At 40.4% G+C, this 22,992-nt stretch overlaps 1 protein-coding gene across 3 annotated transcripts; it reads left to right on the forward strand.

Moving 5' to 3' along the window:
- The first annotated feature begins 54 nt into the window (after positions 1-54).
- On the forward strand, positions 55-19,140 carry EI24 (EI24 autophagy associated transmembrane protein). 3 transcript variants are annotated; one of them, XM_069080533.1, is made up of 11 exons: positions 55-190; positions 5,066-5,211; positions 6,175-6,320; positions 10,807-10,867; positions 11,702-11,768; positions 12,107-12,231; positions 13,073-13,192; positions 13,439-13,550; positions 16,230-16,341; positions 16,604-16,678; positions 17,072-19,140. In XM_069080533.1, the coding sequence occupies exons 2-11, from the start codon at positions 5,170-5,172 to the stop codon at positions 17,232-17,234; spliced, it is 1,023 nt and encodes a 340-aa protein (XP_068936634.1). In that variant the 5' UTR covers positions 55-190; positions 5,066-5,169; the 3' UTR covers positions 17,235-19,140. The 3 variants fall into 3 exon arrangements, with proteins under 3 accessions (XP_068936634.1, XP_068936635.1, XP_068936633.1); XM_069080532.1 differs by lacking the exon at positions 55-190 and adding an exon at positions 1,380-1,530; XM_069080534.1 differs by lacking the exons at positions 55-190; positions 13,073-13,192 and adding an exon at positions 1,379-1,530.
- Positions 19,141-22,992: the final 3,852 nt, after the last annotated feature.

Below are 22,992 nucleotides of genomic sequence, written 5' to 3' on the forward strand. Positions count from 1 at the left end.
CTCTACTGCTTCCTGCTACTCTGTCAGCCTGGCTCCACCTCCTGGGGACACTCAGATTTAAACTACTGGTCTTCTTCCAGAATTTCTTTTCATTCAGAAATTTCATTTCTTCTTACCACGTGAGTGAAAAATGAGGCAAAAGCGTTGAGAGAGTAAAGAAAGAAGAGCAAGAACAAGGTGGTAGAGAAGGGTAAGTCTGTGTGTTTCCTTTTCATTGTTAAATCGATTAGGAACAATAAAAAAAAAATCTAATGGGGAAAGAAGGGGGGAAATGGAAAGTGTACGGGCACCAGGTAGGGTGTAGTGGCATTGTAGAACAACTGCAAAGACACCCCTCAGGCTGACCATGGCCCTGGGTCACAGGTTCGTTTGGGGAAGAGCTGGACGATGTTAACGTCCAGCAGGGCAGTGGAATCACTCTTTTTTCGGGCTACGAGTTTTTACCTGTTTGTATTATTTGCTTGTTTGCCACTACCTCGTTTTCTTGGAATAATGTTTTTAAATATTTGAAGGAAATGCAAATTTTCAGTTAGAGATTAGTGAAAATAAGAGTTGATTCCCCCCCACAACCACCATCTAAGTTCACGGTGGTCCGTGCACCCCACTTTAAGAACCCTGTTTTAGGTCCCACGATGGTCTTTTCCCACCCCAGTCTTCCCTGTACTCGATCATCTCCTGCACTACCCCTACTCTGGCCCAGATCCATTAATGATCCCCCACAAACCCCAGTTCTTCCTTTTATCTACCCCGAATTTCTTTTAGTCTGTTCTCTCTTCCGCCCTCGGGGAAGTTGCAGCCCTAGAGCGACCAACCGTCTCAAACACCAGCTTTCTCAACCTTTTTGGCCCACAAAGCGTTTTGTCTTTATCTCCGATACCCCTTCCCGTCCTTCTAACCTAGAGGAAAGTGGGTCTCAAAATCAACCAAATGGGGGGAAAATGCGACAAGGGGGAAGGGCCGTAAGATCGTCGCATTTGAAGCTGGAGAGTGCCTTGGAGGGTATCTAGTCCATTGACATTCGAGGAAACTGAGGCTCAGGCAGGCAAGGAGAGCCTCACCCAGCGCATAACAGTGCCTGGCAAATGGTAGGCGCTTTATGTAAGTTTAACCATTGGGTCACTCGCTGGAATAGAAGCGGAGAAAAGAAAGGAGAGCGAAAGCCTAGAAATCCTGCGCTTGGAGATGCGCGGCGGGGGCGGGGCTACACCCACGTGGGCAGAGCTGCCGTCGCCGGGGGCGGGGCGGACGCCTCGAACTACATTTCCCAGGCGGGGCCGGGCCTGCTCCTCCTTGCCCCCCCTGCTACCGCTTTCTTCCTCCCCTTCCTCCTCCCCTTCCTCCTCCTCCTCCTCCTCCTGCAGCCGCTCGGCGCAGCGCCGGTCCCGCTCGCTTCCCAGCCTGCCCCGTGCAGCCCGGGCATGCCCAGTGCGGGAGGTGCGGGCCCCGGCCTGGGGAGCGGCGCCGGCTGGAAGGCGACGGGCAGCGGCGGCGGCAGCCGGGGCCAGGGGAGCCGAGCGGGGCCGCGGGCAGGTCAGCTGCGGGGGGCAGGCTGGGGGGAATGAGCCGGGCGTGCGCGAGGGCCGGCCGGGGCGGCGGAGGGCGGCGGGGCGGGCTCGGGCTCGAGCTTAGTGAGGGGCCCGGCTTGCACGCCCTGGGCTGCTGCTGGCCCAGTGAAAGCGCGCGTGTGTAGCGTGTGTATGGGTGCGTGTGCACTCTGAGTGTATACGCGGGTGTGTGCTTGTGGGTCTGGGGGGCACAAGCGGGCTCCTGTTGATCTGTAGGAGGGCACAGCCCGCCCGGCTCTGGGCAGCCTCACAAGGTGGGGAGGCCTCGAGAAAGAGGTGTTGGGGGGAGGCTTATGGGTTCGGTAGCCGGGGAACCTCCAAGGAAGGACCAAGCCCATGGAGTATCGGGGGGATGGCCGGCCCTGCGGCAGCCGGCCTAGCAGCCCCCTCTCAGGGCATTCATTGGAGGTTTCTTTTCCTGCCACGGATGTGGAGGTCGTTAAAAAAGGGGAAGCCTTATTATATGTGATTTTTCACTTTGGAGCTCTGGTGGGAAGAGCACTGAACCCAGAGAAGGGCCCCAGCCTTGATTGCCACTCACTAGTTGAATGACCTTGAACCAGTCATTTAACTTCTCAGAGCTTTTCCTTTTCTCTTATGGAAAAGAAAGTACCTCACTGAGCTCTCTGGTCCCTTCCTACTCTAAGATAACACGATTTTCAAGAAGTTAGGTTTAAACCGGGTGAATAAACTGCTTTCCCCATGCCTCCACCCTTATCCCAGACTGTACTTTGAGGTGTGTCAGGGGTATTCTCTACAAAACATTCATTGATGTGTGGGAGACATTGTTGTAAAATTAAAGGGAAATGGCATCCTCTTTAGGTTCTTGGAGCTACCCTTTCAGTCCCCATTGTGTATTTTAGAGGTCTGTCAGTATCCTCTGTAGCTGCTGATGCAGATGTGGAATCAAGGAGGTTAAGAAAATACATGCTTGAAAAAAATTGCTCTAGTGCGGGAGTCAATAATAACTCACATTTATATAGTCCTTTAAAGTTTGCCAAGCACTTATGTCTCACCACAACTATGCTGTGATGCGGGTGTGATTGTACCCATTTTAGGGGTGTGACAAGTGAGGCTTTAAAAGGTTAAATCAGTGGTCATCTGACTGTTGTTAGAGACGGGGTTCAAGGTCCATGTTTCCTGAGTCCAGATCTAGTACTCTCAGTGCATTTGTTATCTTAGTGAAAAGTGTCCAGATCCTAATGTTACCCTGTGGGAGTCAGAGGCTGGGTATTGGTGTTGGAGGGATAATTACATGAGGAGGAATAGTGGCCAAAACCTTAGATACTGAAAATGGGCTAACCAGGAAAGATGAGGAGGATATGAGATTATGATGGTGCCCTGTGACCAGGACACTTATTGATAAATTTGTAGTGAGCAGAGTGAGTGTTGCTAGACCTAGTGGTTTATGTGTGTGCATATGTATATGTGTCTGTATACACACACATGTATATATGCATATTGACATGAGCAGGCATGTGCTTAGTTATGCAAGTTCTCCTCGGCTTTGTTCCCTGCTCATCCGGTTCCGAGTGGCATATATCCAGCTGTGTCAAACTCAGTTGCAGTTTTGTGAGATGGTTAAAGGTTACCAAGCACAGATCTACTCCTGTTCTTGAGCTGTGAAACACGAGGTGTTTCCTTCCATAATAAGCCACACAAGAAAATCAGTCACATGTTTTATATTAAAGGATTTTTTGGTTGGTAAGGAATTTGGGAGTTGAATGTGAAGGATATTTTTAGAGATGTAAGTCTGACTTTTCTACTCTTTGGTAGGTGTTCTTTTTCCCACCTCCAAATTTAAATTAATATATATTTATATTCTTCACATCAGAACTTTGTTAATCCTTTGAAGAAAATCACATCTGATCTAGCATGTTTATTAAATTTGGACATACTCAACATATATCAAAGTGAAAATCCAAATGTAGAAGGTCCCGAAGGGCAGATGGCATCATCTATATGACCAGTTTCATGGGTGCCTACTGTGGTTGGTTGGAGAGGTATATTTGTGGCAGGAGTATGGTTAATTAGTAGTTTCATAAGAACATAGCTCAGATTACACATGAGCTCAAATCCTGAAGTAATGACCTCATACATAATGAGGTTATACAAAAGAAGGTTAAAATAGATTACTTTTAAACAATGTATTCTTATACTACCCCAAGTATTATTGATACATGACTGTACTCCCCCAAGTTCTCAGGGCAGTAGTAATGATTTTAATTTCTCTGATATATTCTTCATCAATAATACTACTATCTGCCTAATCCTTCATGGATGTATGAGAAGAAAGAGAAGCAGCTGTTTGTCCCAGGTCATACATGGGTAAACCAAGGCCCAGAAAGGGAAAGTGAATAATCCCTCTTTCCCCCTTTCCCATTCAGTGCTTCATCTACTAGAATTTTTTTCCAAGTGAAAATTTAAGTGGTTGTAGGGAGAGCTAGTGCTTAATAAGAAGAGAAAAGAGAGATCCATGTTCCATTAAGATTTTGGTTGTTAGCAGCTAGACATACAGCTCACGTCATCATCTTACCTCAATAGAACCTGGAGATGAAAACAGCCCTCTTAGACCAGAAAGCTGTTAGTCACCATTTGCATAGGTGAGTCTGTGCCAGTATGAATTGAAATTGAGCTTTGTCTGGACTTTTACATATACTTCTCAATAATAGTTTTTCACATTTTGGTTAAATTTATCATTTCTTGGCCATTTTTTAAAGATCCTGTCAGTTTACTCTATCAAATGAACCAAGTGCCTCCTTTATGTACTTTTATATATGGCAGGGCTCCATTGGAATCATCGTAGGTATCAGACTTGTGTAGTAAGACCTTTGCGTGGGGTGGCAGTCAGGGGAATGCTTATGAGTGCCTCTGTAACTTAAACTGTCTGGGTTTTGATTTTATCCATGTATAAAATAGGGTCAAATGATGCCTTTTTCCTGCCTGACAAATAGAAATAAATTTTAAAAAATGAAACAGAAATGCTTTGAGCTCTTTGGAAAGAAAGTGCTTTATAAATTCAAGGTAGTAATGTAAGGAAGATCTGTGTGTCTTTGGGATCTATATGTTAGATTCGGGGTAGCTAGTGGATAGAGTGCCTGACCTGGAGTCAGAAGGACCTGAGTTCAAACATGGCCTCAGACATTTATTAGCTGTGTGACCCTGGGCAAGTCACTAAATCCCGTTTGCCTCTGTTTCCTGTAAAATGAGCTAGAGAAGGAAATGGCAAACTACACCAGTATCTTTGCCAAGAAAACCCCAAATGAGGTCACAAAGAGTTGGACATGACTGAAACAACTCAACAGCAATAACAACAAGGTTAGACTAATTGAGAAATCTAACAGTTGATTTTATAGAGACAGCTTGAAAGTTGACTTGTGGCCTAGAGCATATCAGTCTGTTTCTCTTTTCATGTAGGGTTTATGTTGATACCTCTCTCCACCCCTCAGGTAGGCATTTAGCTGCGTATTTCATAATATAATATTTTTCTCTCTCCATAGGCTCTGTGTTTCCAGGCTCTTCACGATGAGAGATTTTGGGATCCTTCTCTTCCCTTCTCCCTGTAGTTGATAGTTTGGGTGGTGGAAGTGATGCAGAACTAGAGATGGCTGACAGTGTCAAAACATTTCTCCATGATCTTGTCAGGGTAAGTAAAGCTATCATGCCTCAGAAAGGAACTCATATTTCTTGGTCTTTTTGCTGAAGAAGTTGACTTTAAAAGTCTCCAAACTTTGCACATGTTCATTGATTTTTTTTTTATAAGAATCATAGAATATTAGTGCTATAAGATTACTCAGAAGTCAACTATTCCGACCCCTTTTCTTATACATGAGACATTGGGGTCCAGAGAGATGAAGTATCTTCCTCAGTCACATAACTAATTAGAATGTGACTGGAACCCAGACCTTCTGATTCCCACTTAGTTCTTTTGACTCTCTCCCACTGCCTTGACATTACTACTTAGTTTATTCACTGGCCTAGATGAGAAGAGCAAAGCTTACATTGTCTGTAGTGACTCACTGAACTAGGATCCCTTTAACCTCCTTGTGCTAGGAAGTCTTTAGGTGAGGTTTAGCAAATGTCTCTAGATCCCCATCAGGCCAAGAATAGAGAAGTGAGGAGAAAAATTGACCAACTATTTTTATGGCATTTCCCACTCAAAAGCACAAAATTCTGCCCATGTGGAGCTGGTTCCATTGGGAGGTCCAAAAGAAAATAATGAAAATTAACCTTTTTTTTTTTGGAGGGGCAGTTGGGGTTAAGTGACTTGCCCAAGGTCACCCAGCTAGTTAGTGTCAAGTGTCTGAGGTCACATTTGAACTCAGGTCCTCTTGACTCCAGGGCTGCTGCTCTATTCACTGCACCACCTAGTCACCCTTGAAAATTAACTTAAGTAAACATTTGACTGTGAATTAGCCCTCGTCCATATAAATTTCCTTCTGTGTTAGCTTCTAAGTTTATTTTACTCTTATGGACTGGCCTTTCAGCAAAGTGAGTAGAATTGCTTCCAGTTTTCTTTTTATTAATTCACCTCTGCTTTTACTTGCCTTACTTGTACCAGCATGCTCTCTGCTTTAAAAATAAAAGATCGTAACGCTTTTGCCTATAGGGAATTAAGGACTCCATCTGGGGCATCTGCACCATCTCCAAACTGGATGCCCGAATCCAACAGAAAAGAGAAGAGCAGCGTCGAAGAAGGGCAAGCAGTGTTTTAGCACAGAGAAGAGCCCAGAGTGAGGAGCGGAAGCAGGAGAGGTGAGGAGAGCAGATCATTGTAGTGAGATTAGTCTTTGGAGTTCATTTGGCAGCTTCTGGCAGGAATATGATATAAATATTTGAGGAGGATGACTGAGAATCCCATCAATGATTTGTATATTTTTGGAGTTGCAGTACTTTACTATTGAGAATCTTTTTTATAATTTACTTTTCTGCTTCCCTAACAAAATACAGTGTGCCATTTAATTTTTAAGATAAAATGAATTAAATCTAACTTTTGTTTGAATGTTTTTGATACTTCTGCAATACTGCTTGAGATAAAGATGATATTGTAAAAATTGGAAAATACTGCTTTACATATATAAAATATTAGGAAACAAGATTAGCAAATATTTTTTATTGGGAAAGGCCAAATACATTACTAGATGAAACACCAAATTTGAGAAATTTTTGTCTCAATTTTATCATTATCATACATATATATAAATTATAAAATTTATTAATTTTATCTGAATTTTATGTCTGAAAAAATCTTTATGGATATAGACCAAGTTTTATAGACTCTTCAGAAAATCACCACCCTGGGCAGAATATCATATCCTCAAATTCACTAAATCACCTATTGCCTGTAGGACAGCAAGCTAGGCACAGTGGTAGGATACAGTGTTTGAGTAAGACATGATTCCTGTCATAACTGTGAAAGTTGTAAATAATAAAGTAAGAGCACCATAACCAAGGCTTAGAGAGTTAAAGTAACTTGACCACAACTACGTAGCTAAAGAACATCAGGGAAATTTTAGCCCAGATCTCCAGACTGGAAGGTTAGCGCTCCTTCCACTAAACCTCACTGCATTCACAAAGTACAATATGTTGGTCAAGGAGGAAAGGTTACTAATGACTGATGAATCCGGGAAGGCTTTTTGGAGGAGGTAGCTTTGTAGTTGAGCTTTAAAGAATCATAGAAATTTAATAGGTGGAGGGAAAGACATACCAAGTCATTGAGAACAGATTGAGCATGGAAGTGAATGAGGTTGGAAAGAAGTGTTGAAAAATGAAAGTCTGGAACTTGGAAGGGAGAGAGTTTAAGGATAGAACTATAAATTTGAGAGTATACAAGGGATAGTTCAGGTTGTGTGGGAAGGTGGAAAATGGAGGAGAATCAGGAGTGTGTCTGTGAAGCCAAAGGGCAACGTATCACCCAAAAGTAGTAGGTCAGCAACATCAGATGATCCAGAGGTATCAGACTAAAAGTGCTTGAATTTGACAATTAGTAGATCATTGGCTATCTTTGAACAGTTTCAGTAAAGTATCAGGGATGAAAACCATAGTGTAGGAAGTTAATGAAATGGTAGGTGCTGAGAAAGGGGAAGAAATATACGGATTATATTTTCAGAGGTTTCCAATGAAGGGAAGAAGAGAGACAACAGTTGCTAGATGTGATAGAAGGGTCAAACTATCCTTTTTTTTTTTTTAGAATTAGTTAAGTCCTGAGAAAATTTTTATTTATTTTTAAATTTTTATTGATGACTTTCATTTTTACATGATAGTTATTTCTGGCTATATCTTGCCCTACTGATTGCTTTTGCTGAAATTTCTTTTTAACAAAAAAAGGAGTTCAGCAGGAATAGCTTCTGCAGTGATTGGTCTGATATTAGGTATAATGCTTTGCTCCCAATAAATTCTGTCCTCTAACAGGAGGAAGGAAGCCTGTTTCATGATCTTTCTCTGAGACCCAAACTGATCATTACTTCCTTTTACTGTTTTCTTCAGTTACTGTAGTTAGTTATTATATAGCAGACTGATTCTGCTTACTTTGCTCTGCATTAGTTTTCATGTCTTTCTATGTTTCTCTGAATTCCCTTTTGGTCATTTATTATTACACAGTACTGTTTTATTTATTTATCACGTTTGTTTGGCCCTTTTCCCAGTCAGTGAGCACCCATTTCATGAGCATGTATTTAGATGGATGGGAAGGAGCCAGTGAAGATGGAGAAAGTCATCTATTCATGAAAAAGGGTAATTGCTGAAACAAGGTGCCAGAAGATCTAGGATGGTTTGGGATACAAATACAAGATTGAGCCTTATCAGTGAGTTGAGATACTTGTTCCTTTGAGACTGGAGGGAAAGAAAATTCATTCTACAAGAGGATAAGTGATGATATATGTAAGTTTGTTGGGAGTACAGGAGGACATTTTAGGAAACTTCAGTCTTATGGAAACAGCATGACATAGTAGTTAGAGTGTTAGACTTGAAGTCAAGAAGATCTAAGTTCAAATCTCACCTATAACCTTTGTTAACTATATGATTTCAGGAAGGTCATTTGACCTGAGTTTTGGTTTCTTGTATATACAATGTAGGGGTTGGAATAAATGACTTCTGATGTCTGGCTCTTGATCGGTGTTCCTAATTATATAGGAGAATAAGTCATATGTTACAAAGGATAGGGATGGATAAAGGGATAATATTTTGCGGAGTTCAAGACATAAGAAAAGGTTTGGATTAACTGACAGGGATAAAGTAGAGAGTTGATAGAGTAGTCAAATAGGATTGCTAAAAAAGTAGCAGTGAAGGTCAAGCTGAGGTGATATACCTTAAATATACAGTGAATGAAAGATTTTATTAAGGGCTTAAAATGTGCCAAGCACTGTGCTAAACTTTGGGACTACACATACTAAAGCAAAGAGACCTCCCTTCCCCTTAAGGAGCTTGTATTCTTGTGAGGAAAGCAACACAGATAATGATGGCCTAGGAGGGATACTTTGGTATTGAAAGTTACTGGAATGATAAATGGGGCAGTTGATTGATAAGCCACATCCAAGCAGAACTGATTTTGATTATTGTTCAAAGTTCCAGAACTGGTGCAGGAAAGGAAGGTATACAGGTTCACAATAGGGCAAGGAGTCAGGTGGAGGGAGTCAAAGAAGAGGGCATGAACTGAAGCCTGCTGGTGGGGCTTTCCTGAAATAGTGTTCCAGGAGAGACAATGACCACTTTGGGGGCATAGGTGGAGCATGGGTGGTATGGGGCAGGGTGGAAGTTCCTTAGGGCATGGTTTGTGGTGTCTGCAACAAGGCAGTTTGTGAAGAAGACTGGGGAAGAGATGGCTGGAGAGGGAGAGGATGAAACCAACTTGATTCCAGTGTTACTACAGCCAAATACATCAAGGATAAGGTAAAGGGATTGGCCAGGAAGTTAGAGCTGAGTTCATATCTAGCCTCATTTACTAGCTGTGTGTTCCTGATGTCAGTGACCCTGAGCAAGTCACTTAATTTTTGTCTGCCTCAGTTTTCTCAACTATAAAAATGAGCATAATAGGCATCTACCTTATAATGCTGTTATGAGGATCAGAAGAGGTACTTGTATAGTGCTTAATATAGTGTCTGGCACAGTAGGTGCTTAATTAAATGCCTGTTCCCTTCCCACTCAAGAAGTCTAGCAGTAGGAAGAAGGAAACTGGATGATAGGAGTTAACTGGGATTGAGAGTCAGTGGATCAGAAATTCCAAAGGTCCAAGACTTAAGAGATTCTAGGATAGTGATTACTCAGTCATTAACGTGGCAGATTATTTTCACTTTTAAAGTTTTCACAGCTATCCAATAAATGGTTTCCTCAATCTGATGCTCTGTCCTCAATAAACCTGAAATCAAAATACTGTTTTTGTATCATGTAAATTTCCCCCTGCATCACTTCCCTTCCACCTCCCAGTCATTTCAAATAACAGTGTATTTTTTTTTAAATAAAAGAGTGGGGGGGGGGTGGAAATCTATGAGAATAATAACTTCATTGAAAAAAATCTGAAAGTGTATACCATGTTTGACATCTATGGACCTCCAGCCTCTGCAAAGGAGTGGGAAGAGGTGTCTTCTCATATCTTTTCTTTGGAGCCATGCTTGTTGGTAATTCTCCTGCATTCACTTTTGCGCGTCTTGTGTTGATGGCTCTTTGCGTTGTTGTAATCATTGTGTACGTTGTTTTCTTGGCTTTGCTTACTTCATTCTGCATCAGTTCATGTAAGTTGTCCCACGCTTCTCTGTATATTCTTCATATTCATCGTTTCATATAGCACAGTAATATTCTGATGCATTCAAAAAGCACTATTTAACCATTCTTTAATCAAGTACTTAATTTTGGAAAAAAGTGTTGCTATAAATGTTCTATATGGGAACTTGATTCTTACCAATGGTCTCATTGTTAATGTATGCCTAGTGGTAGAATCTCTGGGTTAAAAAAGTATGGACCTTTTGGTCACTTTATTTGTATAATGTCCTAGTAGCCTTTCAAATGACTGTGACAATTCACAGCTGCACCAGAAATGTAATAGTATACTTATCTTTCCACCACTCTCCAGTGTTAAACTATTCTCATCTTTTGTCATCTTTGCCAGTTAGCTGGTTGTGAGCTATTTGATTTTTAAAAAATCTTTTAAAAGATCAATATGATAGAAATACAAGAGAAAAAGAGAGATCTGCTTAGTAATAAGGAGCAGCCTGCTTGCTTCACAGACTGTGTGTGGGATCTTTTTTAGTGAGCCAAGGATAGTGAGCAGAATTTTCCAGTGCTGTGCTTGGAATGGAGGAGTATTCTGGGTGAGTAAGCTTTCGCCACCCTTTCCCTTGACTAGAACCCAAACCAAGTATTCCAGATGTCTAGCTTCTTGCTTCTTTGGCCTTATTATACCTTTAGGGCGTAGAGATACCCTTTAAGTCTTTGAGTATTGGTATTTTTCATAAGGGATATGCATGCTATTGAATACGTCTATCTGTTGGGTTGTTGAAGGAAAAGGAGCTCACTGCTTCTGATGATCAAAACCTCTAGCAGAACAGGTACCTCACAGTCAACTGAAAATTGATGAACACAGGACTATTAATTTAATTTGAACTTCTTACTGGCAAATAGTGTTTGAATTTCTCCTTTGGATTCCTTTTATAGTGGACTAGGAATCAATCCATAATAGATGAGTCTGCTCACTTAAATATCTTGTCCTTTGAGGAACTACACAAAATTTCTTCTATTCCCACTAGATCCTGGTTTCAGGATTTAGTTCACAGCATGCGTTTTAATTTATGGATCTGGCTCTCCCAACCTACTAGCAAGATGCTCTTCGAGATCCACTAAGTTTCTGTATTTCAGAATTTATTTCTCATGAGTTTGTAGTAAAGTGAATAAGTAAATAATATTGGACCTGCCTTTTCTATCACCCATATTCATTTGGAGCCCTGGGAGGTGGAAATGAGCTGAGAAAACCCCAAATAAAGATGGCTAATTGTAGAGGCTAATTTTGATGAAATGGAGAAAGAAGGGTTTTTGGACATTCTCAACAGTTTTTCTTTTTCACAGAGAGGACTATTGATTAAAACATCTGAACTTGTATTTTTAATGAAAATCTTTTTCATATTTATCATATTGACTTTCTTCTTTAGCTGAGTCTCCTTTTGTTTTACCGAGTATTTATCCCTGTGCTTCAGTCAGTAACCGCTCAAATTATTGGTAAGTACGTAAATTGCTCTCTGTTGCCTTTGTCTGTACACACTTCTTTCCTCATTTGGGACTGAAGTGAGGAGGGAGGTCATGAGTTTTACAAGTCTTATACTAATATCCAAAGTGACCATGTTCTATTTCTAAGTAAGCACTGCTTTGCTAGGAGAGCTCCTAATTCTTTCTGCTTTTGATTGAAAATCAAAAAAATCTAAGATTATGGCAGTAGGACCAACTGAACCTCAATGGTTCTTGAACCAGAAATAGGAGGAGAGGCAAGGTTGAAAAGCAGGATAGCCTAGTGGGTTATCTAGGGTTTGTGTCTTATAGTGACTTTTTCCTTTATCTAGGAGATCCCTCTCTGCATGGAGATGTCTGGTCCTGGTTGGAGTTTATCCTCACTTCTATCTTTAGTGCTCTGTGGGTACTCCCCCTGTTTGTGCTCAGTAAAGTGGTGAATGCCATATGGTTTCAGGTAAGATCAGGTCATAAATAAGCCTCTTGGCCCTGAAACATGGTAACTTGGTAGCCTTCAAAGCAGCCTGGAAACAAGAACTATTGGTAGCTGTTGTTTCCTTAGATGTGTCCCTGCATGATAACACTGCCAAGAAACACCTAGCTTTGTTCATAAGCAGGGAAATTCTTAATGTTCCTTTTAATTGGAATCACTGGATATTTTAGAAGTGAGTAGAGCAACCTTTTGCTGAATATGTTCCTAAATCAGGAGAGAGATTTTCCTGGGATTCCTGTCCAGGATAGTTATAATTCTGGTAGAGCCAGTGGACTTGATACTTTAAAACAGGCCTGCACAACATTCAATTTGCTTCTTGTGACCCACCAAAGGATTTTGGGCAGCCCACGAAAAATGTAGAGAATTGTAATTGGGCTGTTCTCAGACAGAGCTAATAGGGCTCAGTGACCTTTTAAGAAGAAGTAATTAAGAGGCCTAATACCCTTGGGTAGGCCTGCACAACACATTGCCCTGCTTTGGCAGATGCTAGCAGCCTGTGGGCCATAAGTGGCTACAGACCATATGTTGTGCAGGCCTGCTTTAGAACAAGGGTTTTTAACCTTTTTTAATGTCAAGAATCCCTTTGTCAAGTTGATGAAGCCTGTGGATCCTTTCTCAGAATAATGTATTTAAAGTGAATAAAATAAAAACCTCGAGATTATGAAGGAAACTGATTACATTGAAATACAGTTAATCGAAATATTTTTTAAAAAGCTAAGTTCACAGACCCCAAGTTAACAACACCTACATTAAGATTTATGGCCTAGATCTTTTCTGTTCTGGTGAGCTGCCTACTGTGTTGCAGGATATCGCTGACCTGGCATTTGAAGTGTCTGGGAGGAAACCCCAACCATTCCCTAGTGTCAGCAAGATCATAGCTGACATGCTTTTTAACCTCTTACTACAGGCCCTTTTCCTGATCCAGGTGAGACTAGCCTTCTAATGACATAAACAGGAAGGGGCAGAAAAGTGAGGGAGGAGGGTTTTTGGTCAGTGCAGTCCAGATGCATTAGGGAGGATGGGGTATATTATATTCTCTTGGAACCCTGGTTCAGTAATAAAGTGAGAGAGGCTATTTTTGCTGATGGAGTTAATTGGGGGAAAGAATGAAGATGGCATTCTTGCCATTGGATCTTGAAAAGAGCTCAAGTTAGTTGTGATTCCTTTGCAGGGCATGTTTGTCAGTCTATTCCCGATCCATCTCATTGGCCAGTTGGTCAGTCTTCTGCACATGTCTCTTCTCTACTCACTTTATTGTTTTGAGTACCGTTGGTTCAACAAAGGTGAGTGGTTACTATTCAAGAGGAGGTCATATTTTTTTATATTTTTGCTTTTGGAGGTGGGAAGGCAGGGCAATTCGGGTTAAGTGACTCTTGCCCAAGGTCACACAGCTAGTAAGTGTTAAGTGTCTGAGGTCGGATTTGAACTCAGGTCCTCCTGTATCCAGGGGTAGTGCTCTTCACTGCACTACCTAGCTGCCCAGAGGAGATCATATCTTAAATAGGTTTTTATTAAAGAAGTTAACGAGTCTTTCCTTTTTACTCTGCAAGGTAGGATTCTTAAACATTGACAAAAAGATGGGATTGTTCCTCCAGGTCTTAGAATTCTGGCTGAGCCATGGATGATAGAGGATTTAAGAGTCTTCTCAATGATTAGAGCTGACCCTACAACTATCTTTAATTTGGTGATTGATATAATGAGGTTCTATGGTCTTGAATGAACAATGTCAGCAAAACTTTATTAAGTTTTTTAATAATTTTTCTGTGTGAAAAATACTGTGAGGAGCTAGAGATAGGCAAAGTTTAGATAAGGCATGGTTAGTACCTTTATGGAACTTATAGTTTAGTAAAGGAAAAAGATAGAAGTTAATTAGCATGGTGTACAGTGTAGTCATGAAGCCATGCTAACCAGGTTCACTACAAATTTGTTATCAGGGACAGCTGGTGATACAGTAGATGGAAGACCGGGAAATCTACCCTCAGACTCTTATTAGCTGTATGACACTGGGCAAGTCACTTAACCTCTGTTTGCCTCAGTGTTTCTTCATCATTATAGGGGGTTATAATAGCACTTACCTTCCAGGGTTATTGTAAGAAATAATATTTGTGAAGTACTTATCACAGTGCCTGGTACATAATTGAGTGCTATATTAATGTTGGTGGCTATAATAATAATTATTCTTTTCCCTGTTTGAGTCCTCATTGCAGCAAGGAAGTCCTTTTATCAGTTTTCTGTGTCACTTTCCACAGTGGCTTTTCCAAACTTCTTTTCCACTGCAGCTTTCCATAGCACCCTGCCCTCTCATCTGAGGACCTTGCCTCATATTTAACCAGTAAAAAAAATTGAGGCTTTTGATTGAGAGTGTTCTCTTCTCCCCTTCCTAACACAACCCTCTGGATCATCTCCCACTATCTCCTACTTCACACCAATCTCTGATGAATAAGTTGCCTTTCTTTTGAAGGCCAACCTCTCTACATGTATTCTGGATCACATTCTGCCATATTTCCAGTAGATTGTCCCCACTGTTGTCTTCTCCCCTTACCTTCATCTTCAGTATTTAACCTCTCCTAATCTATCAACTTCTTCCCTGCTTCCTACAAAACAGGCCTAGGACAATTCTACTATCCATGCTAGCTGTTGTCTAAGTCTCCTGCCTTTCATAACCTAATGACTCTACTTTTGTCCTCAATTTTTTTTTTTTTGCTTTTTGAAGGGGGGAGAGCAGGGCAATTGGGGTTAAGTTACTTGCCCAAGGTCACAGCTAATAAGTGTTAAGTGTCTAAGGCTGGATTTGAACTCAGGTCTTCCTGACTCCAGGGCTGGTGTTCTATTTACTTCACTACCTAACCGACCCGTCCTCTCAGTTTCTTAACCCTTTGCAGTCTGATTTCTGATCTCATTATTTATCTGAAACTGCACTCTCCAAAGGGACAGTGATCTTTCTTTTTTGTTTTGATGATTCTTTTTAATTTCACAATGATTTCACTGTGAAATCTGACACACTGCAGTTTGTTGTAATTGTTATATCTGTGTTCAATATAGAAGCAGCCAACATATATCAGATGGTAATTTAATTATCCCCATACAAGTGATTCATCAAAAGTGCTTACTGCCAGACATCAAGTTCCTTGAAGTCCACCTGAGTGTTTGGCATTTGTGAAGGACCAGATCCCTGAAAAGAACAGTTCCACCCAAAAGTCTTTCATTCCCCAATTTGCCATTCATTTTAGAGGTAGAAAAAGGGAAAGATAATAAATTTACTTTTGGAAATGTTGTGTTTGATGTGCCAGTGGTACAGGCATTTAGAGATGTCCTGTAGGCAGTTAGAAATACAATTCTGGAGCTTAAAAGAGAAAGTTGGAATGGAGAAAGTAATTTACCTATGTAATAGTTCAAGCCCTGAGAGTAAATGAAGTTGTCAAGAGAAAATGAGTAAATAGAAAAGAATAGTAAACAAATTTAGGGAACACCCACAAGGAATCTGAGGAGATGAAGCCAATAAAGGAGAATAGATAAATACTCAAGAAATCCTGGTCTGGAGGAATCAAAATGACTTCTGTTCTTCCATATGGCTCTTTTTAGAGATTATATTTTTTTTAGAATGTGCTTTTAACTGTATTTAATCTGTGTAGGCACATTCTCTCAAATAGTGGTTTTTCAGTAGAAATTTGTTATAACAAATAACATTATAATGAAAATTTTAAATTCCTGTGCCCATGCTGGTACCAGTTGCTTCTTTAAACAAATAAACCATGCAACATATGAAGTTTGATTACTGCTTGTGATCATATTTGTCATGAGATTTTACTTAGGATAGCTGTAATGGAGCAGTCCCTTGGCTAAAGTTAGCTGAACTTATTATGTATTCTGTGTACTTAGAGACGACAGAAATGTTTCAAGCATGGTCCCTAAGATTATTTGTCTCAGTCTCAGTATTGTATTTTAAACTTTTGTTTCATCAGGAATTGAAATGCATCAGCGATTATCCAACATTGAAAGGAATTGGCCTTACTACTTTGGATTTGGTCTACCCTTGGCCTTCCTCACAGCAATGCAGTCTTCTTACATCATCAGGTAATCTGAATTAAAGAATTTGGTTTAGGTAGTGAGGATAAAAGCTGGGGTTTGTCCCTGAACATATCCGGTAGAATCATTTGAGATTTGTCATTCTCCCAGAAAGTATCTGGCTAACCTGTTCCATAATATATTCTCAGAGGAGTTGGAAGGTGTGAGAATGATGCCTTTTGGGGTCCTTTTGGCTTCTCACATCTCCCCACTTAGAGACTGAGACTGGATTTTCTTTGAATCCATCTCACTTCCTTTCATTTTTCTACAGTGGCTGCCTCTTCTCTATCCTCTTCCCTCTGTTCATCATCAGCGCCAATGAAGCGAAGACCCCTGGGAAAGCGTAGTAAGTATTTAGTCAGTACTTGGTCACTAGGATCAGAGACCATACCTGAGGTATTAACTGTAAGAGTAAGAATTGGCAGTCATAAATAACTGGGCTTAGTTTTGGTGTTTCTTTTGACTTTTCCTGTATTGAGAAGTCAAATGATACTCTCCCAAGCAGAGATCCTGATTTTACCTAATGACTCTATAAATCAGAACACAGGCTTTTATAATCTCAGAATTTTGCAGTCTGTCAGACAGCTGTTGAGAAAGCAACTCCTGCCCCTGGGGTTGCCACACTGAACATACCTATCAACAGATTAAAAGTTCAGACTCACGTAGGAAGAGCATGTGAGAAGAGCAAGAGTCAGCATGGTCCAGATTCAAAGTCTAATACGGTTTTCTTGCCTTTCAGCCTCTTCCAGTTACGCCTTTTCTCCTTGGTGGTCTTCCTAAGCAACAGACTCTTTCACAAGACGGTCTACCTGCAGTCTGCCCTGAGCAGCTCAGCCTCTGCCGAAAAACTCCCCTCACCTCACCCATCTCCTGCCAAACTGAAGGCTGCTGCAGCCCACTGAACTGCCTCCAAGGGGAGGCACTGGTGGTGGCTTCCTCAGTTTCCCCTCACCCAGGGAAAGCAGGACCCACCCTGCCAAGGGCCCTCAGCACATTCCCGTTATTCTCTGTGGGATCTGGAGTTTTACTATCTTGTGAGTGTAGGCCAGAATCTTTTTGATGCCAGGTGTGGATTTTTAATGCTGTCACATGTCTCGGTGACCGCAGATTTTTCTGCAGCTGTTTTCTAGCCTTTGCCAGCCCTGTGCCTGTGCTGATTTGAACACTTTGCTTTTCTCCCTGTGCCATCCCTCCTCTTTGCTCTGCCACTCTTGGATGAATGGATTTTGTAAATCCAGTTTGTTTGTTTGTTTGTGTGTGTGTGTGTGTGTTTTTTGTTCGTTTCTTTATTTTTTGGTGAAACCAGCTCATTGGGTGTGGAGGGAGGGGGAGTCTCTCAGCTAGTCCTGGTTACTTCCTTCTGTGGCCTTCACCGTCTTTGGTTCTTGTGACTCAGGTTAGGTTTTCATCCCTCCTACTTCACAGCAGAAAAGAAGAAGAAAAAACCACCTGAAGAGGTGAGACTAGGTAGGGAACAGACCTCACCACCACTTGTGTTGGTTTGGAGAGCTAATGTGTCTCCATCCCTTTGTTTGCAGGAGGGAAGGACATAGGAGAGTTCTTTCACTGGTACTTTTAGGGTTCCCTGATCTCGAGGGGATGTACCAGCTCTGGACAAGTGCCATCATTAGCACAGGATGCCCTGAAAAGTCAAGCTAAGCACTGGATATGGCTCCATTACTCAAAGAGCCAGAGGTTTGAAATTCACTTTGTCAGGGCCACTGCCAGTTATATCCAGCACTTCAAGCTGATGTTGGGTGCTTCACATGATCAGGAATTACAGTTAGAAAACTTAATGGAAAACATTAAACCTGTTGCTGGATGGGTTTTTCTGTCATTTTTACAGTAAGGTTGGGTCCAGCCCATGTTAAAAAAAAAATTGTACAATATAAAAGAAGAAAAAAATTAAACAAATAGGAGCTTCTGGTTTCTCATGGAAACAGGCATGCTGATTGGTGAAAATCATGAAGTTTTAATGGTATTTAAGGAACACAAGGTCTTGTTTGGGTTCAGAAAAAGGGAATTTAGAGTAAATAGGAAGTTTATTGCACTAAGCATAATTGATGGGGAGATGGTTCTGCAAAGTGTTGATCTGAAACTCAGGTCTCATCTCTTTCATGTAGTTTATAGATGGGGATTGGCTTATGTCCACTCATTTAGTGGTTGGTTCTCAAAAACTGATGAGTTTGAAACTGGTGAATTCACTTTTGTGTGTGTAAAGTGTCTTTATGTATGTACATTTCTGCTGTATATGTTTCATAAAGGGAGAAAGATCAATTTAGATTCCAGTGTTCCTCATGCATTAAAAATTCTCATAAGGCAAGGGAAAAAGATTAAGCAGCTTACTCGAAGCATTAAGAAAGCCTTTGAGGAGGGCATTCTGTAACGTAACTTACTCTTGGTTAACAGATGAACCTCTTCTCTGGTGTTTTCACAAGAAAATGTTAAATAAAATGCTAGAGTTGTCCACAATTGTGGGTGGGTTATTGCAAGTTTGTCTCAAGGGGGTAAGCACTAAGATGGAAATTATAGACAAAGAATTTGTGCACAAGAATTATTTGTAAAGCATATGGTTAAAGACATCTTGGGCTATTTCAATACCTCTGGTATGTTCCAATAAGATCATTTGTGGTTTTGACAAAACATTTTAAGGCAGCATTACAAAGAACCACTTGTAGGACTTTCCTTGCTGCTATTCGGTGGTTTGGGGGAGAGAGTTTAAGCTGTCAAGCATTTTGGTAATTTGAAAAGTCATAATATAAACTTTTGAGATTTTTTTTCGCAATAAAATGAACCCCTTTGGAAGCAGTTCTTCAAAGTGTGTTGTTCTCAACTTGCACCATTTGTTCAGTAATTTACTTTTGCCATACTTAAACCTTCCTGACTCCGGCTGTCCCTTCCTGATAGTCAACTTCCTGACTGTCCCATGCTGTCACAGGTTTGGCTGCATTATGGGAACAGGACTATTGTCCCTGATTAACATAACCCATCATCACCCATTTATTCATGCAGTAAATATTTATTCAATCCCTATTATGCTGGGAACTGGAAAAAAAGGAAAAAGTTTATAAAGCATGAGTCCTTTTCCTAATGGAGCTTGTGGTATAGTAGAAGGATGACACAAACACCTAATTGAATATATGATCAATGTGGTATGGTGGTCAGAGTGCTGTGCTTAGGGTCAAAAAGACCTGGTCTAAATCCTAGTTCCAACACTAGCTGTATAATCATGGACAAGACTCTTGGCCTTTATAACCTCAGTTTCCCCATTTGCAAAATGGGGATAATACCTTGATTCTGACAGATTAGAATGCACTGATAAACTAGTGTCCAGAGGAGGTTAAAGGGAATGGAGATTTTTTAAAAAATAGAAATAGAGAAATGCAGCACTTGAATACAGCTAAATGCAGAATGTTGACTCTTCAAGAGGCCTCTGGTTACTCTTTGTAGTAAAATGAAGACTATATACAAGTAGAAATAAGTTGGTAGTTAAATACATAATTTTGTCTAGAAATTATGTATTCAGTTTTCCTCAGCTACTTAAATACATACAGAAAAGGAGTTAAAAGTTGTACTCACTTATTCCACTCATTGAAACATGCTATATTCTATTTTAAAATGAAGGTTAATTTATGGAAAATATGGAGATGCCTTATCTTGAAGATTAGGGGATTTGGGTGGGGTAGAGTATACTATAGATGTCCTCCAGTATTTGATAAGTCTTGTCTGGACCCAGAATGTGGAACCAGGAGCGAAGTGTGGAAGTTACAGAGAGGCAATTTTAGGCTTGATGGCAAGGAAAAACTCCCTAACCATCAGAGTTGTGGGTTTTTTTTATTAGAATATTTTTTCCTCAATTATATATAAAAACAATTTTTATCATTTGTTTTAAATTTTGAGTTACAAATTTCCTCTCTGCTCCCTGAGATAGTAAGCAATTTGATATAGGTAATACATACATATGAAGTCATATAAAACATTTCTATATTAGCCATGTTGCAAAAGAAAACAGACCAAAAAAAAAAAAAACAAATAAAGTAAAAGTATGCCACAATCTGCATTCAGACTACATTATTCTTTTTCTGAAGGTAGAGTTTTTTTTTTATCATAAGTCCTTAGGAATTCTCTTGGATCGTTGTAATATTGAGTATGTTGTACAGGAGATTCTTTTTAAAGTAGAGGTTGGATCAGATTTCCATTGTAGTTCTGAAATTCTGAGGTTCTGTGTTGTGTGAGATCTAAGAGGAAAAGTATTCTTGATGGAGATAAAGGAAATTTTATGGGAGGCATTTGAGGTTTTAAAAGTGAAAGTGAAGAAGGGAAAGTAGGGTAATCTATGTAGGGAACAACGTGAACAAAGATACGAAATGGGGAAGCTAGAGTTAAAGAGAGGTCAGACTTGCCTGGAGCCGAGAATAAGGCCAACATGAGCCGAAACCTTACTTGATAAGACAAGAGAGCCATTGCAGAGGAATGATATGACCAACCCTACAGATATGATAGAGCAATTGTTTCTGGATATGTTGGAGGAAAGAGAAAATAGGGGCAAGAAAACTTGCTGGGAGACTTAAAACATTCCAGTTGGGTAGTAATGAACTTGTACTAGGTTGATGGTAGTGAGAATAGAAGGTAGAAGGGATGGGATAGATGCAAGAGGTGTGGCAGAAATGGATCAGTAGGACCAACTGGATTAGAGGTGTAGGAAAGAGGAATCCCCCCTTCATCCCCCCCCACCCCGTGAATTTCAACGGTGGGAGAACGAGTTGATACTGGTTCCACTTAATTTGGAAGGAGCAAGTTTAGGGGAATGGTGATAAGTTTATTGTCCAAGTTTTGTTTCAGGTGCATGCAGTATAACAATTAGATTCTCTGTACAAAAGGTGAGATATATTTATCTTGAGAATCATTTGCATAAAGATGGTAGTTGGAAACCATAGAAATTTATGTCATTACTTTTTGACTTTGGGGAAATAAGACATGCTGGTAATCTTTTCACAGTAGGAGTTTCTGTATAAGCCTTCTCACGGGTGGCATGCAAGTTTTTCGTTTGCTGTTCCTTGTACTCTATCTTCTCACAAGCATCTTTTTTGCTGCTTTTGCCAGTGGCTGGTGTCACTTCAGGGTCTGTCAATCTTTGCTTTTTTTCATTCTTTTGGGTCTCTGTTTCATCATTCTTATTTGGCTCCTGGAGGCCATCTGTTACTTCTATGGCTTCTGGTCCTTGACCCTTTTTTCTTTTATATGTTCTTCTTGAACTGGTGTTTTGAGGACTTAAGGGAACAGCTGTATCAGACATGCCTATACCATCTGGAAAAGAAGAATCAGCACTCATATTATTCCTATTATTCGTCTCTTTTCATAGCTCCTGACCTATCTTTCTCAAAAGTTACAGCAGTCTCCATATTCTGCTTTTCATCTTTTTTCCCTTTCTCTTTCTGCAATTTCAATTTTGGCAAACAAGCCTTCTTTTGCTGAAGATGGTTCTTCTTCGATTTTTTATGCTGAGGAAGGCCATCTTGAGGGAATATACCTTCGGCAAGGCTCTGGAATTTTCTTACCAGTTTGTAGAGACATTTCCTATTCAAGGAAGGAGTGCTTTGCCTGCTGGCCATTTCAAACAGTCTAGCAGCAACTTCCTCATAGTTAAACTGAAGGACTAGCCCAATGTGTCTCTTGCCATTACTCCACTTTTCCACTTTTGGTTTACCTTCGCTTAAGGAGGAATCCTTACCTTTCTTTCCTTTCTTTTGCTTCCTAGGTAATCTTTTTGATGTCATATCATCTGATTCTGCTTAAAACAGTTCACTGTCCTTTTCATTTAATTCTCTTATTAAATCTTCAATGGCAAAGAGAGCTTGTTATGAGATTACCTAGGGAGACTGTATAAAGAGTGTCCCAAAAATCTGAGAGAATCAGTGTCTGAAAGGAAGTAAACAATAGTATTCAGGATGATCAAGGCATTTTTGCAAAGCAGTCAAGAACTGAAACATTAGGGACCTTTTGAAAGAGCATTTTCTGGTTCAGAAGGGTTAAGAACAAACCAAACTGCAAAGTGAAGTAGTCAACAATTTTTTTGAGAACTATATTCCCCCCCAAGCCCACCCACCAAGTAGAGCAGTTAGAAGAGGGGATTATCATTAAATGAAGTAGAAAAGTTAAGGAAAGTCACTTTCTTTTTTAAAGGCTCAAGACCCCTGGCCATTTTTTGTGGAAAAAAGGTTAAGAGTCAATGGAGATAAATAATGAAGAAATCAATTTTACACAGCCTCCTATTTAGGTACACTGTAAAGGAAAAAAACTTTAAAACTAGAATTTTCCCAGCCTGGAACGAGCTTCTCTAAATAGTGAAGAGTTTCGCCTCACAGGTCTCCAAATAAAGCAGGGATGATGGTTCTGAGGTGATGTAGTACTGGAAAATTCTTCTTGAGAAGCAAGTTGACTTAATGACCCAAGTTCTTTTGCAACTCTTATGTTTCTATAATACTTTTTAATTGGTTAGCGTTACTATTAGGTAAATTGGGCAGGAAATTAATCCAGCACATCTGGATTTCAGCAAGAAAATTTGAGTTTCTCCTAATTTTCACTGGTGAATTGGAAAAAAATTAGCTTGATCAGTCATTTTCGGTTGTGTCCAAACTCCTCATGACTCCATTTGGTGTT

Source organism: Petaurus breviceps, unplaced genomic scaffold (genome assembly GCF_028583685.1).
Source record: "Petaurus breviceps papuanus isolate PSGF00001 unplaced genomic scaffold, PetGlider_PUasm1.0 91133, whole genome shotgun sequence".
In the NCBI taxonomy this organism is placed as follows: Eukaryota; Metazoa; Chordata; class Mammalia; order Diprotodontia; family Petauridae; genus Petaurus; species Petaurus breviceps.